We start from the raw sequence: 15,884 nt of genomic DNA, 5'->3' as shown, positions 1-15,884 counted from the left end.
CTTCTATTTAGCATTTGACTGTGCATTCCAAATGAAATCTCTCTTCTTTATCCCTGTTATGCACTGACTTAAAAAAAAAGACACATTTAAGCTGTATATTAACATGCTATTAAATGCATTTTTATTATCATTGCGAGCCTGGGGTTTTTTAAAATCAGTTTATAAAGGCAGAGTTTAGTTCTTAACTTTTGCAACTCCCCACTTCCCTTTAAAGCTCCAATATTCGTAGGAAGAAAAGGCTTTCCTTCAGGTCATTTGGTGAGGGAAGCACCAAGTGAGTCTCAAGTCCAGTCTCTTGAAAAGACTTCAAGGGCACAAGATAATTCATGTTCCTTTCCAATGTTGATTGGTGGGAATTGCCCAACCCCCATCCCCCGCCCTTTCTTCTGGAAAGGCTGTTATGTTCATACTTGCCAGGAGAAAACACATCCTCAGAAGTGTAGGTGCTTTGCACGAGACCTAGGGAGCATAGCAGATCTTTGCTTAGCAAAGCCGGAAGGGAGCCTATGGGCCCGCGATGAAGAGTGCGCCTTCCTAGGGAATGCACTTGGAAAGTCCTCCCTCCAGTCAGCGATCTCCTCTGCTTGTCTGTCTGTGCTTCTTTGCATAGTGTGCCTTGTATCACAGCGTAGTAGTCGTGCAAATGTCGCTCTTACTTGTGGATGCTAACAGCTCAGAGGATGTGCACTGTCCTGGCCTCTCCAGGGTTTGGGGCACAGTACATGTTGAATTACCATCTTGAATTTTAATAGATTCATTGAAGCAACAGGTCTTTTTTGTACTACCCAGTGAACTCAGCAAGGGCTGAACTGTGGCATTCTCTTTTTTGTGCAAGTGTTTGTAGATGAGTGGAGGCTAGTGGACGAGGGCTAGCCGCTTTTCCCAGGCGGAGTTCTGCTGACTGCCCTGTGCACACTGGCTCTTGGCTAGTCCTCAGCCTCCCCCGCTCCACGCTGTGCCGGTCTTCGTGGCTCACTCTACGACTAGAAAAGTTCTGCAGTTATCTCATCTCCTCCAGTCCCATCTTGGTCTAGATCTTTGAACACGTTCTGCCTCAACTTCTCTGTATTTGCATCCCCTACAAGAGCTGGAAGGAACCCCTTCAGCTCTGGGCTCCTCCTGCCTGGGCTCCCAGAATGCTTTCTTCTCTTTGGACTTCTTCCCAGTTACTACCTAGAAGCTTGATCCTGCCCAGGGACATCTCTCTCCTTTCCTTATGAACTGTGACCCAGGTACTATCACTGCCAGCACACTACCGTTTTGCTGGCTGATGCAGACTGGAAAGTAGCCCACCCTATGTGTCCCCGTGGAATCATCTTTGGTTTCCCTATGCCAACTCTCCAGTAAGTTGGACTCAGGCACTTAGGAGACAGAAGACAAGACAAAAGGTGATTTGCGGTAGCTTAACAGGAGGGAGAAGCTAGGTCAAGGGTCAGCAGATGACAGTGTACAGGCCAGATGCAGCTAACTACCTGTTCTTGTGGAGTTTTATTGAGGCAATCAGTATTGCCTCTGTACCTGTTTTGGGCTGCTATGGGAGAGTTGGAGAGTTACAGCAGAGACAGTGGCCCAGAAAGCCTAAAATATTTACCATCTGGCCCTTTTCAGAAAGTGAACCAACCTCCTCTCGCTCTTTGAGGAGTGCTGCACTGAGATGCTGGCATGGAGATATCTCCCCTGCTGCCTAGGGGGTTAGGAATTTCATTACTAGTGTTTCCACTAAAATGGAGACAATGACACATTCTACCTCAGAAGGTTTTTAAATGAATGCAAAAAAAAATGATGAAAGAATGCAAAAAAAAAAACCAACCCAAAAAACTTAGAGTGATAGCTGGGACTTGGTAAGCGCTCAATAAAAGTTGTCAATTGTTGTTTTTATTCTCATGTTAAATCCTACAGAGGGAAAGCTACTTGCGCAAGGTCACATAGCTTGTAAGGGTCAGAATCAGGACCACTGGCCCTTGTCTAACCCAGAGATGGTGCCTCCAGCCCCCCCAAGTTAACCTCCATTATACCACACACCAGCCCCACGTACCTTGCCATGGAAGCAAGACTGAAGGTAGAGAGATGGCAACACAATTCTGATGGTTCAGGCTTGGCCAGCACTAATTATTGGCTTATAGAAGTGTTATGGAATAGACTGGTTTTTTTCCTCTCCCTTCATGGAATCCTGCTTATTTCAGAGTGAGAACATACCCTTCTGAGATTCCCAAAAGGGAAATGGGCCCAAATCTCCATTCCCAATGATATTTCACAGTGGGCATGCCTCTTACCAGTGGAGTGACCTTGCTCAAGTTATTAGGCCTCTCTGAACCTCTCTTTCCTTTATCTGTAAAATGGAGCTATCTGCCCATCTCCATCTGATGATGGAAAGTTCAAATGGGCAGAGGACTGTGATGGTACTTGGGAAATACCAGAATCATGGATCTCTGGAATGACTGGTGCTGCCTTACAAAGAACTCTGCAAGGGACCTTCACAGCTGCAGGCTCATGGGTTTTTATTTGTGCCAACACCTCAGAATCAAGACCTGTAAGACTGATGGGAGCCAAAATCTAATCCTTCTCCAGCAGTGTCCTCTTTCCATTGTGTATTCTCTCTCTCACACACCTCTGCAAGTGCTTTCCGCCATGCATGCAGAGGTTTTCATCCAATCTCCCTACGAGTCTCAGCTGCTACCCAATGATTGCAACAACTTCATCTCCACGGACAAGCGACAACAGACCAACGTGGACTGGACTGGATCAGAGAAGATGAGTGATCCATCAAGACACTTTTACGAGCAGGCTGTGATTGAAGGGCTACTGGCATTAATTGGACAATGCAGACACTTTATTGTACCTCTTTAATAGAATGAATTTGCAAATATGTATATTGGACAAATTGAATGATTTGAAAGTGATGGTGATTTCTTAAGAGCAGCGCGGTTGGAGCTCGGTGGGATAGAACCAAAAGTGGTTCCATCACAGGTGGTGGCTGAGGTTTTAGTAAGAAGGTAGCCAGGTCCTTGCACAGCAAGATGCAAGGGGTGAGCCTTCCGAAGGAGATTCGAGGGAGACCCAGACAGCCGCTGTTTCGTTCAGTATCTACTAACTTGGTCCCAAGCTTTTTGTAGACATTATCTTATGCCCTTGCCCCCTCCCTTATTCCTCCCATTTTTGCAGATGGAGCAACACAGGCCCCAAGGTAAAGGGCCTTCTCCAAGGCGCTGCAGCCCACGATTGTAGTGGTAGGACCAGAGGCCATCTGTTTCCAAGTCAGAGCTTCATTATATAAATGTTTCTTCTCTTCCCTTATTTCAGTTCTAGGTTCCTTTGGCAGAACTGTGCTAGAAGCATGAGGTACAGAAATCTGAGAGCTTTTCTGAGGCAGCTCAAAACCCTGTCTGGTCTCTCTGTTTATTGATGATCATCTATTTCAGTCGTGCCAGTCACTTCATCCGACAAAGCTGTTTCCTCCCTTACTTGGGGGAATTCATTTCTATGAAAAAGAAATTCTGGATGGCAACGTCAGTCACATTTAGTTTCTGAGTTACTATGATAGTTTTACGCAAAAGAATAAACTTGTATGAATTGAAGATTGTGATGATGAACTCTTCAATGTGGGACCTAGTGAGAGTTCACTCAGCCTCAAGAACTTGTTCTTAATTAATTATGAGCACAGCTATCATTGATGAGGTCTTACTATACCATGCACTTTGCATCTAGTAATGTCACTTTATCTTCACAGCAGATCAGGAGATTGAGGCACAAGTGAAATATTGGCAGGAGTTCTTCAAGGAAGCAAAATCTGAATCTGAATGTGTCTGCCTCTGAAGCGCAGGTTCTATCCGCTGCCAAACGGCGCTAAATGCTAGGTAGAGTCCTTTGTGAACTGTTTGATCAGCAAGGTGACTGAGAACCATTTAGAGCAGGCACCAGCCAGAAACATGCTAGAAACATGACCGGTATGGCATTTATTTATTTATTTTAGTGAGTTGGAATTTGTTATTGCTTCTTTTTATTTAAATGCTTCCGTTAGAGCTGGGGTTCAGTTCGGACCAATTCCTGCCTTTCACCTAGCCTCCAGGAGGACCCAGCCCCGGGACCTGTAGGCAGCTTTAAAGTCCAGTGAGGCTGTGGGTTTGCTACCCTGGTTTAGACCTATCCTTTAGGGACCTGAGCAGCTATGAACGTTCCCCAGCAAGCCAGGAGGGGACGGGGCTGGGAGTTGCGCTCTCAGCCCCCCTTGGCTCTCCTATCCCTGACACTCCTCCCGAGGGCCTTGCCTCTTACCAGAACCAATGTCAGCCCAGCATATCACCTTAGATTCGTCAACTGAAGGAAACTGAGGTCAGGTGGGAGGGCGGAGGTGAATCCCTGACACCAGCGGTGCCTTACATATGCCTTATAGCATATGTGAGTTTGGCTGTTTCAAGAATAAAGAGCTGGCTTTTTAACTATGCAGCCCAGACAGCTTCCTGCCCCCACCCTGCAGGCCAGTGGAGAGTCTCTCCTGCGGCTGCCTGGCAGATGCCCTGATTTCTGCTCGTTCAAGTGGCCACTTGGAAAAGAAAGCAACCAGCAAGTAATCAATTTGAAGGCCAGATACTCTCCAGGTGAGAACCATCACGCTGCTCGGGGTAGGGCATGGGAGGTGGCGTCTGGGCAGACCACAGTGTGTGCAGAGCCGGCAGCCTGCGGGTAGAAGCTGGGATCCAACCTGGGAGCCATCTAGGGCCCCACAGTCTCAGGCTTGGCAGCCACAGGTGAAATACTGCCTGGACGTGGACGCTGTTGTGCTATCCAACCGTGAGCAAGTCACTTTATCTGGCTAAGCCTCAGTTTCCTCACCTGAAAAATGGAGGTGACGGGTCCCCTGTCCCATGAAGAATACATGGAGTGAGGTGATGGCTGTTGTGTTTACAACTGAGAAGGACTACAAGAAAGAAGAAGGCCAGCCTTTCTAGAACATTCGCCACTCTGCACAGTGCCTGGCTCGGTGATCACAGCCTTGGGTTCAGGCCACGATTTCCTCCTCAGCTTGTTATGCCGGGTGGCAGCTGGTGTGAAATCACAGCTTGCCACAGGCGGTTGGCTCCAGTGCTTGTGAGTGTGGTGTCCCCACGTTGCCACGCTGCGTGTGGTGACTCCAGACTCCCCCGCGACTCTGAGGCTGAATGAACAACTGGGAAATCCTCCTCCGTCTGGCACATTCCATCAGCATTTGGGCTGCACGTGGTGTGAACACAGCACTGGGTTTGTAATGGGGATCGTAGTTTGAAAATAATAACTACATATGTTTTTCTTCTTCTGCAGGAGAACAGAAGCCCTTCCACGGAGGCGCGGCGAGGCTTGCATGTGGGGAAAGTTCTGGACAGAGAGGAAGGAGCAGAGTCCACCTCTTCAGCAGCAGGAAAAGGAAGAGAAATGTAGGGTGGGGCTGGGGGGCAGCAGACATGGCTCCAGTCTCCCTCTTTAGAGCCAGGCTCTGGTAGAATTGCCGGTTGGAAATCTACCCGAAAGCCCTGGAGGATGGCGGCACACAAACTCCAGGAGAAGCGTCCACGGCCCTCCCTCGGTGGGGTGTGCGTGTGGAGGCCACACGTCCCGGGCGTCTGTGCTGAGGGGCTGGCCCGCCAGGCTGCGGCTGCCAGCAGCAGGGTGACGCCACGCACGCATGTCCAGCCTGGGCCTCCGAGGCAGCCGCTGTGGGCTCAGCCAGTGATCTTCAGGGCCAGACGAAGGGCAGACAAAGCCCAGTCTCCTGACCAGGACGCAGCCCAAGCCAGCCTCTGTGCAGCAGAGCGAGAGCTGTGAGGACAACCCCGGGGGTCCAGCCCCCTGCCCAGGGCCAGGCAGATGCTTATCCTAGAGGGGAGTGGCCCAGGGAAGACCCCTCAACCCCGAGAAACCGAGCAAGCCTGAGGACACCAGTGAATGGGAAAGCACCCCAGATACTGCATATTCAGGTCCGTCTGGAGGACGGCTGTGTGAAAGAAAGAAATGGGATATTTGTTTCTTTCTTCCTGTACATCCTGTATTAAAGGTACAATCCACTGTTTATTCCTTTATACAGTCAACAACTATTTACTGTGCTGGGCGTGTTTTGGATATTTGGACGTCCAGAGTTTTGGCAATGTATAAAATAAAATTTGAAAAACGAGAGGAGGTCCCCGCTGCCTCGTCTTGTGCCAGGAGGAGCAGGCAGTAAGCGCGCACATAGACAAGCAAGCTTCCGAGGTCAGGAGAAGCGTGTTACAGCTAAGGGGTAAAACAGAGCATGCTGAGGAGGAGGCAGGGAAAGCCACAAGTGCTCACTGGGGACCAGAGCCAGCCAGGCTGCGTCCCTCCTGTTCTCCCAGCTGAAAACCAGGCTCCCAGACGAGAGCCTTGCCAGAAGTCCCACTCGTAGTTACCAGGGTTCGATGCGCGCGTGCTGGAATCCAGCTTCCAGCCTGGCAAGGCTGCGCGTGCTCGTCTGCTTCCATGGGTTGGGAGAATAATGGGCTGTGAACCCCCGGGGGCCTGTCTGGGTTGGAAGAAACGTGAACTTGTAAGCCGAGCAGAGCTAGGTCTGAACTGCAGCTCTTCCACTTGCCGCTTTCCAGTGAGCAACTCCGTACACTCTGTATACCCCAAATCACAGTGTACTCTCTGAGAGCAAGTGGTGAACTTTGTGCCTGGTACACTTTGCGGGGCGGGGGGTGGGTAGTGCACACTGTTGCTGGGCTCCAGTGGCTCACACCTGTAATCCTAGCTACTGAGGAGGCTGAAATCTGAAGAACACGGTTCAAAGCCAGCCCAGGCAAGAAAGTCCTTGAGACTCTGATCTCCAATTAACCACCAGAAAACCAGAAGTGGAGCTGTGGCTCAAGTGGTAGAGTGCTCACCTTGAGCTGAAGAGGTGAGGGACAGTGCCCAGGCCCAGAGGTCAAGCTCACAAATGATCAAAACAAAAACAAAAACATGCACACTGCAAGTCCACTGCCAGGACCAACCTGTTCCTGAAGGGAGGAGCCCATTGGTTTACCTCCGTAGCCCCAAGACATCACATGGGGTACAGGAAGCCGGTGGAGGTGGGGGGGGGCGGGGGAGGAGGAGCAGAAGCCCAAGAACCTCTGCTCAGAGGGGTAGGGGAGGGGAAAATGGGCTGCAGAAGCATCTGGAGCCCTGACGGGTCTGATGGTCCTGGGATGTTGTGTGGAAGGGGGAGGAGGCAGATTCTGAGCTGAGCCAAAGGGCAAAGGGAAGGAAACAGAAGGGACTGGGTGTTGGGTGGGGGGGTGGGGGGTGGGGGGCTGAGCAGGCCACTAGCCTGGGCGCAGGGGCTGCCTAAAGCCTCCACCAGGGAGCTGATGGCCAGCTAGGCAGCTGCCCTGCACCCACCTGAGTGTGGTGATTCAGCAGAGAAGGCAGAGGAACTCCCAAGGCAGCGATTCCACCACCGCCCAGGATACCAGGCTGGATGCCCTGTGGCACTGGTTACCGCGGGCAGCCGGACCCCAGGACAGAGCATGGGGCTGTCAGGCAGGTAGTCAAAGCACAGTTCTCCATGTGGGAAGCGAGAGCTGGAAGCAGAAGCTAGAGGCCCTAGAGGAGAGGGAGGGAGGACAAAGTAGCCCCTAGGTGGGATAGGGTCTGCTATACCTGGGTCATGGCCTCCTTCCTCTCCCACACTGGCCCTGGGTCCTGGTTTGGGGCAAACGTGGCAGAGCCTTGTACACAGGCTCACTGTCCCCTGCTGGGTCTCCGGCGGCCTCCCGGCTCAGGGCTGAGGCCACGTGGGCTGGAGGTATACAGGACTGTGTAGAAGGCCGGAGCGCTCCCGCCATCCACCAGGCCGGTCCATCCTCACCAGTGCCAAACAGGACCCTTGTGATGGCCAGCAGGCGGAGGAACTGTCCTTAGAGGCCGGCTGGCCTGTTGCTACTCAGTACAACAGTGACAAGAACCGTAATTATGACACACACCTACGACGGTGTGCCTTCCTGTGAATGGCAGTTCCCACAAATGGCAGCTCAGGAGTCCCCAGTGGTGGCAGGAACTCTCATTTCCCCAGTCCCTGGACACTGGCTGATTCACACACACACACACACACACACACACACACACACACACACACACACACACACACACACACACACACACACACACACACACACACACACACACACACACACACACCAGCTCTGAGCACGCCAGACCCCTTTCAGTGTCCCTCCCCAAGTTCCCTCTGGAGCCTCGGGCGGCCTGGGAATGGGGCAGCAGGACCCATCAGCTCCCTGGGCTGTGGACAGACAGTCTGGGGTGAGGGCCCCTCCATTGTGACCAGTGGCCAGCACTGAGGTCTGGACTCCAAGTGCATCCCTGCTGGCTGCTCCCTGTGTGACCTGTCATCAGCCCCATCTCTGCCCTGTCTCCCTTGTCGCTGCTGAGAAACCCCTTCCTCCATCGACACAGGTGACATCGATGGACATGTACTCACAAAATGCTTCCCGAAACGGCAACTCCTTTGTGCAACAGTTTAAAGATAATTTGAACAAACAAAAAGGAAACCATTTCCTCTCCTTTCCTGCATCTCTCTTTGCCTGAGAGGCCTTGAAGCCCCAAAAGTGCTGCGAGGAAGGGGTGCTTTGGGGGGGCCTCCTGGCCCTCCCCTCCAGGGGTAGATGAGCCTGGGTGGGCTCGGGCTCTTTGGGGCTCCTTTGCCGGGGAATGCAGGGCAGGCTTTGATGCAGGTGGCAGGTTGGGCAACCAGGCGCCAGAGATGGACACAGCACAGGACCCTGGCCACAGACCTGGACCCCACATTCCTTTTCTGCAGGTCCAGTGGGGTCCTGCTGTCTCTGACTGCTGTGAGTGCTCACCACATCATGCTGACCGGCTCCTTCTGGGACCTTTCCAGTCCTGGGTTCAGGAGAACCGCTCAGGCCTGATGGACACCGAGAAGGGTTGTCCTACTTTCAGTCTAGTCTGGAATCAGGGGGAGGGCAGAGTGGACGAGGGCATGGTTCGGATAGACTAACAGGTTAAGCCCAACCAGTAGGCCTCAGTTAAGTCCCCCTCCCCAACCCACCCTGCCTCCTTCCCATCCCATGCTCAGAACCCTGGGCCCACCACACATGGCAGCAGCCATCTTTATAAGTATATTTTTATTGAAAATAAAAAAGACATACTGCTTCTTTCCTTGTACATAGCACACAGCACCCCAGGGCTGCCACGCCCACTCCCTACCCAGAAGTCTCATTGTGAACTGCCATGAACGGCTCGCTGGTGGACAAGACGGCGTCGACTTGTGTATTTGTTCGTTGAGACAGAACTCCGGGACTGAGTCCCCTCCCCCGCGCAAAGAAGGCAGGGCTGGGGTAATTACAATTCATGCAGAACAGGTGTCACGCTACCTGGGCTGTTGAGATCACACTTTGTACAGATGCAGAGTACAGTTACTATATATATATATATGTATGTATAGATATCTCTTTAAATATATATAGCTATATATATTTGTCTATATTTGTACACCAATTAGTCCTTCTTCCAAAACCTCCTCTAGAGGCCCTCACAGGAGCGCTGGGCAACTCTGGGCGCTCCCAACTGCCACCGGGTTCTTATGTTCTTATCCTGTGCTCAAATGTGGCAGAGACATTGAAGAAAACGCAGCGGTGGCCTGTGGACTTCACTCCTGACCTCATGCAGGGACTGAGAACAAGTCTGTGTCAAGGGGACAGACTCCCCTCCCCCCACCTCGGCCGGGACGGTGGGCTAAACACCAGGTGGGTCTCTTGCTGGGCCTTGTGTTCTTGGAATGGCCAGTCCTGGGTTTGGGTGGGTGAACAGTGCTCAGGTGAACCCTCTTGAAAAGCTAGGTCCTTCCCTTGGTTTTCTCTACTGGGGGAGACGGACTACAAGTTCCGCTGAGGGAGAATTGATGTGTGCCCCCACCCCAGCTCCCCCAGAGTCCTGCCTGTCTTCACAGGGATCAAGGATGATGGATGACTTGGCCACAGTTCCCGCAGGTTAACTGCAAACTGGGAAAGCCAGACCCTGCCCACCCTTTCCTGACCCATCCCAGTACTCAAGGACGCCAGGGCCAGTAACTCCCCTCCAGCCCAAGTCACGGGTCTTCTACCCCATGAGACCCGAGGACTGGGGTCCTGCCTGCCCCATGTCTGGGGTGGGCACAGGCAGAGGTCCAGCGAGAAGCAGGGGCTGCAGCAGCAGAGGCCAGTGCCCTGCATGGGGCCTATGAGGCTCCGTTCCCCTTTCTACCCCCCACCTTCCTCCTCAGACCTATTTATCACCTGGTTCTGCTTCCTGAGTGCTCACCTGGGGTGGGGGGGCAGGGAGCAGTTAAGGGCAAAGCTGTTGGCATTCCTGCTCTGATGCCCAGGTATGCTGGGAGGTGACATGTAAAGCCAAACTGAAGCAGAGGGCCAAAGCGAAGGAGAACTAAAGCCTGGGTCAGGACGATGCTACAGCCCGGCAGACGGAGGCTCTGGGATAGTGCATCCTTTGGCCCCAATGAAGACTCACTCTCAGGCCTGTGAATCTTACCTGGGTATGAAAGTCTCACTTGTAGCCCATACAGAGAGGTACAGCAGTGGCTGAGGGAGCAAACTGGATTCACCCAGCTAGAGGGTGCAACCATGGAATGTGCCCGGTTGTTCCGGACAGTGCAGAGGGGTGGTGTGGGGAGCACTGGGGCCAAGAGCGTCTTCCTCACTTGCCAAGTGATGCACAATCACAAGGCCCCGCCACTGTGGCAGCCCGGTGCAAGAATGGCTGCCAGGCCAGGTCACCCGGGAGGGGGCCTCCCTCCCCTCCGTCCCACAGTCCGTCAGAACGCCGGACCACAGGAAGACTCACAGGAGAGACACAGGAAGACAGCGGCCACCTCCTGGGGGCTCTGTGGGTAGCACAGGCAGGACTTGGGGTGGGGGGACTGTGGGTGGGACACAGTGCCGGGCCAGCAGCGACCTATCACAGTGTCCCAGTGGTTTTGGCACAAGTGGTGGCCTTTGCCTGTGAGGCAGGGCCTGGCTCCCTGGATGCTCAGCTCCTTCAGGGTCCGGTGGTGTGGGGCTGTCCAGAGCAGGTACAAGGGCCTCTGCTCTTCCCAGGCCATGTCCCCTGTGCCTGCTCCTAGTGAGTTCTGCAGGCTGGACGGACAGACGGACAGACAGACAGACAGACAGACAGACAGACAGACAGACAGGAGGCATGGCCTGGGGTAGGGGTGGGGCAGGAGGGCGGAGGCGGGCCTGAAGACGATGCCATGGGGGTGACAGACAGAGGTGTGGGGAGCACCTTTGAAGGGGATGTCTGTCTCAAGGCGGTGCTGATGGCTTCTGTTGGAATGTCCACAGAGAAGCATGTGGGCTTCCTGGAGGAGGAGGAGGAGGAGGAGGAGGAGGAGGAGGAGGAGGAGGAGGAGGAGGAGGAGGAGGGGGGGAGGAGGAAGAGGAGGAGGAGGAGGAGAGGAGGGAAGGAGGAGGGGAGGAGAAGGAGGGGAGGAGAAGGAGGAGGAGGAAGAGGGGAGGAGGAGGAGGAGGAGGAGGAGGAAGGAGAAGGAAGGAGGAGGAGGAGGGGGAGGGGCAGGGGGAGGGGAGGAGGGGGAGGAGGAGAGGTTTTCCAGGCTCTAGATCAGCTTTCTTGTGACTAACGGGGGTGCCTGCCTCCACACCCTAGGAGACAGCCAGACCCTCTGGGGACATTCGTGGGCCAAAGACAAGACAAAGAGAGGGATGTGGAGAGGCTCAGGCCATGCCACCACCCCAGGTGCTGCATGCAGGGGGCTGCGCTCAGCCTGTCAGCAGGGCTGCCCAGCCAGGGCCAGCCTGGGAAGAGGATGTTTTCCTCCTTCAGGAGGCTCCGGGTTTACAAGGCATGAAGTCCCGGACGAGGCCAGGGTCAGCTGGTGCCCACCACCTTCCCATGTCCACTAGTGCCACGAAGGTGTCCTCCCGGCCAGTGGGTCCAGGCCTGCAGACTCACACCACCGCATTGTTCACATCCACCCCTTTGTTGCCCTGTGCAGAGCTCATGGGGTACTCAGCAACACTGGTGCCATTTTCTTCTTTCCTCAGTGGTTTCCTGGAAGGGGGTGAAGGCAGGAGGAGGGGAGGGGAGGCACAAACAGGGTTAGTCATCAGCATTTGGGGGGGGGGCTCCCAGCCCTCCAGGCCCTTAGGGATTAGTATCTTTGGACTGCTGGTCCTTGTGGATCAATCAGAAGCTAGATAAGATTCTAATTTAGCATGTCAACCAGGACATGGTTGAGGAGGGAAGGGGAGTGAGACAACATGCCTGAACTGAGACTTTTCTAGGCAATTAATGTATGGTCAGCCCAGAAGGATCAAGCTTTGATTGAATCCTTTAATTACGAGCAGGCAGTTAAAGGTGAATAGTTGGGAGTCCGGATGGTTAGAAGAGAGGCGTTAGTGACTGCGTTGTGCACTCTTGCCTCTGTGTGGCCAAAAGCAATAGAAAAATGTGATGAAGGGGATGTTGGTCACAAGAGGCTAGTGTTGGCGATGACGCTGACGGCGGTAGCTGTGCTGTAATGATGGCGGACGAGGCGGCAGAGGTGCTAGTGGTGGTCAGGGCTTTGGTGATGATGGTGTGGTGGCTGTGTTGGTAACCGTGGTAAAGGAGACGGTAGAGGAGCTAGTGCTGATGATGGCCCACGGTGGTAGTGATGATGATGGTGGTGGTTGTATGGTAACCATGATGAAGGCAATAGTGGTGCTAGTGGGGATGAGGGCCATGGTGGTGATGATGATGGTGGTGTGGTGGTTGCACTGCTAATGTGGTGGAGGCCGTGGTAGTGCTGCTGGTGGTGATAGCAATGGTAGGACAGCAGACCAATGGGGATGATGATGGTGAGTTCCATTCATTGGTACACACCAGTGGCTTTTGGATACTTCACACTGAATCATCTGAAGCTTGTCCCAGAGGCCATGGAGCCTCAAGACCATTTCCCCTCTGCACACAGGAGGTCAGGAAGGCTGGGCAGAGCCTTTGCTCTTGCTTGCTTGCTTGCTGAGGTGCTGAGATCTCTGTATACTGCCTGCTTCTGGCCTGGCTCGTTCAGGCTCTGACTCCTACCCTGCATGCCCCCACCCTGCCTGTGTTGTGCGTCCTGTGGGGCTCAGGGGCACGGTGCCCCACTGCTGCCTCTTGGGTGGATAGGATTCCCAGGGGGCCATCACTCATGTCCCCAGTGGTGCTGGGGTTGAACCAGGTAGACTGCAGTTGAATGCTGTCTAAACTGAGTATTTATGGTGATCTCAAAAGCCCAAGATGGATTTGTCTTAAGTATCCCCAGAGCTTCCCAAAGCAATCGTGGTACTTAGTGATGAGTTCGAAGCCCATAGGAGAAAGGCTGTGTGAGTGAGCTGAGGGGAGAGAGGAATTCCAGGAGCCTGTCGGTGGTGTTCTGAGTGGGATCACCCGGCCTCAGTCAACGCACTTTTCTTTGTGAGAAAAGTCGCCCCCCCGCAGCACGAGAGGGGACATGAAACCCACACTGGGTCCACAGTGCAGCATGCTTTATATAAAACACTCGCAGTAGAGATCTCCTTGTCTCTCCTCACTCCTCTGAAGCAGCTAGGCTGGAGCTGGAGGTCATTTCATGGGGAAACTGAGGCTTACCGAGGGCTCTGACTGCGGAGGTCCTCTAGCTAGACTGTGGTGGAGCCTTGCTCACCGTCACCCACTACTACTGTCTGTCTGTCCTAGTCATGCTCACGAATGGGTTGGCATTCCCAGCAGCTCTTCCACAGGACATAGGAAAGCCTCCTCCACTCCTCAGAGATTCCCAAGGGCCCGGAGGCTATCAGCGGCATTCACCTTTAACCCTGGACGCTCATCACGTCCTGTACCTCATTCATGGGGCTGCTCACTGATCTCTGCCAGGGCAGGGACATGAGTCACATGGAGGCTCTCCTGAGAAGTAGACTCCACTTGCTTCTCCCCTGGCACCCAAGACACATCCTCTACCAATGTGCTCCCTGGGCTGTGCCCCAACGCTGCTCCCCAAACCTGTCAGGTTTCCGATGAGAGCTGGATTTTTCCTGGAGCAGAAGATGACTCTACCCCTGCCCCCGACTTCCTCCCTTCACCAAGCACGGCATTGAATGGCTGACATGGCATGCTGCACCACCTTTCTGAGCCTCAGTTTCCTCATCTGTGAAAATGAGCATGACCATGGCGCCCACTTAGTAGGCTTGCTGGGATGATTAGACACGTTAGTGCGTGTCCAGAGCATGGGCGGGTCTCCGGCACAGGGTAAGTACACGTTAGCTCTCAGCGCTGCTGTGGGAGAGGCGTCGGCAGGAGGAGGCTGTGCCCTGCACAGCAAAGGCCACAACGCTCCGGTCTGCCGGGGCAGCCTACCTAACACGCCCTCTGAGGTTCCAGAAGTGCTAGGGGGAGCCCAAGAAAGACATTGCCACCAGGGTCCAGGCAGAGATGGCCACCCCGAGCTCCTTAAATGGCATGGGTCCTAAAACCAAGAGAAAGGCGAGTGAGCTTCTCCCTGGCTGGGCCCAGGGGTCCTGGGAACGAGGGAGCTTGGCCCCATCTGGAGACCTCTTGTCCGGACCTGGGCCTGGCTAGCCACAGCTGCTCCATGCTGTCCTCTGGCAGGGCGATGCCCAGAGCTCCTGCGGCACAGTCTCGAGGGACTTCTGCAGAAATGGTGTCGCCTGGCATCTCCGAGCTGGGCGGGCAGAGCAGAACCCAGGGGGCTCTCTTGGGTCTAAGGAGATGACAACTTCACACGGGAGAGGGTAGTCCTGAGCAGCCTGCCGAGGGAGGGGGAGGAAGGGAGGGGGAGGGAGGGAGAGGGAGGGAGGCTGCCCAGCTCCCTTCCTGTCTCACTTGCCCCAGCAGAGGGTCTGCTTTGATGCAGGTGTCAGGACCCAGAGGCCTCCTTCCCAAGATACCTGTTCTTCCCACTGCCCAGGATTGATAGCGTGTACATGCACGTGCGTGCGCGCGTGCACACATACACACACTCACCCCTGCATGCACATACACCACTGAGGTTCACTGTGTGGCTCCTCTGACTGTAGATTTACTATAGACAACACATGTCCTAACTCCAGACCAAATGGGGAGCCCCAAGAGTCCCCCCCTCATATTTGCTGATGATGGAGGCTCCAAGGCCCTGGGGCCTGGAGGAAGGTGCGCAGATGGAGAGGGCTGGGTGCCTCCCTGCTGCTACCTCTCACCTCCAGCCCTTCTCAGAGCTGAGCACCTCAGTCCGGTCAGGACCGCGCCTGGCAATGATGGTGAGAAACAGCAGCTCCTGAATCTCAAGGGAAGCCTGTGGGAGAAATGTCAAACCTAGACAGCAGGGACACCAGCAAAAGAGGCTGGCCCTAGCCACAAGACTGATTCGTATACTGCAACAAAGCCAGAATCTAGACTGGCACCAAGGCACCAAAGACATCCGAAAGGTTCTGAGCAGCCAAGGCCATGGTCAGTGCCCAGCATTTGACCAGAAGAGGCCCTTCCTGGCCCTGCATGAACTTGGACTTGACTCTCAGTAAGAGAAGCTGTGCTGAGTGGATACTGGGTGAGAGAGACAGAGACTGCGCCTGAGGACATCCCAGCAGGGAGATGGGACAGGTGGGTGTCTCTGCACGGGCCCCCACCTGGCCACAGATGCTTGGCTCCACGAGGTAACCCCGTGCCATGGCCCCGGGGCTCCAAGACCCTTCAAGGCCAGTTCCATGCTCCCACAGTTTGTGGAGAGCTGAGCATGGATGGAGAGTCCCAGTCCTGTCCTGTCCTCCTGTCCTCCCTGCTAGCAGGGACCACAGTGTGCATACCAGAAACTAGGGGAGCCAAGACCACAGAGGGCCCGGGAAAGGGGTGCTGGTGAAGGACTGGGGGCT

At 54.2% G+C, this 15,884-nt stretch overlaps 1 protein-coding gene across 1 annotated transcript in view; it reads right to left on the bottom strand.

The window, feature by feature from the left end:
• Window positions 1–11,433: 11,433 nt before the first annotated feature.
• Prima1 (proline rich membrane anchor 1) overlaps window positions 11,434–15,884 on the bottom strand; it is a 44,778-nt gene continuing 40,327 nt past the window's right edge. The window contains exon 4 of the mRNA XM_069997685.1: window positions 11,434–12,072. Within this exon, the coding sequence (XP_069853786.1) occupies window positions 11,970–12,072 (103 nt within the window). The 3' untranslated portion in view covers window positions 11,434–11,969. The remainder of the gene's footprint in view (window positions 12,073–15,884) is intronic.

The sequence above is a fragment of the Dipodomys merriami genome, unplaced genomic scaffold (genome assembly GCF_024711535.1).
Source record: "Dipodomys merriami isolate MVZ:Mamm:240054 unplaced genomic scaffold, mDipMer1.0.p SCAF_50, whole genome shotgun sequence".
Taxonomy (NCBI): domain Eukaryota; kingdom Metazoa; phylum Chordata; class Mammalia; order Rodentia; family Heteromyidae; genus Dipodomys; species Dipodomys merriami.
The sequence above is the reverse complement of the archived record's forward strand: the minus strand, read 5'-3'. Positions and strand labels throughout refer to the sequence as shown.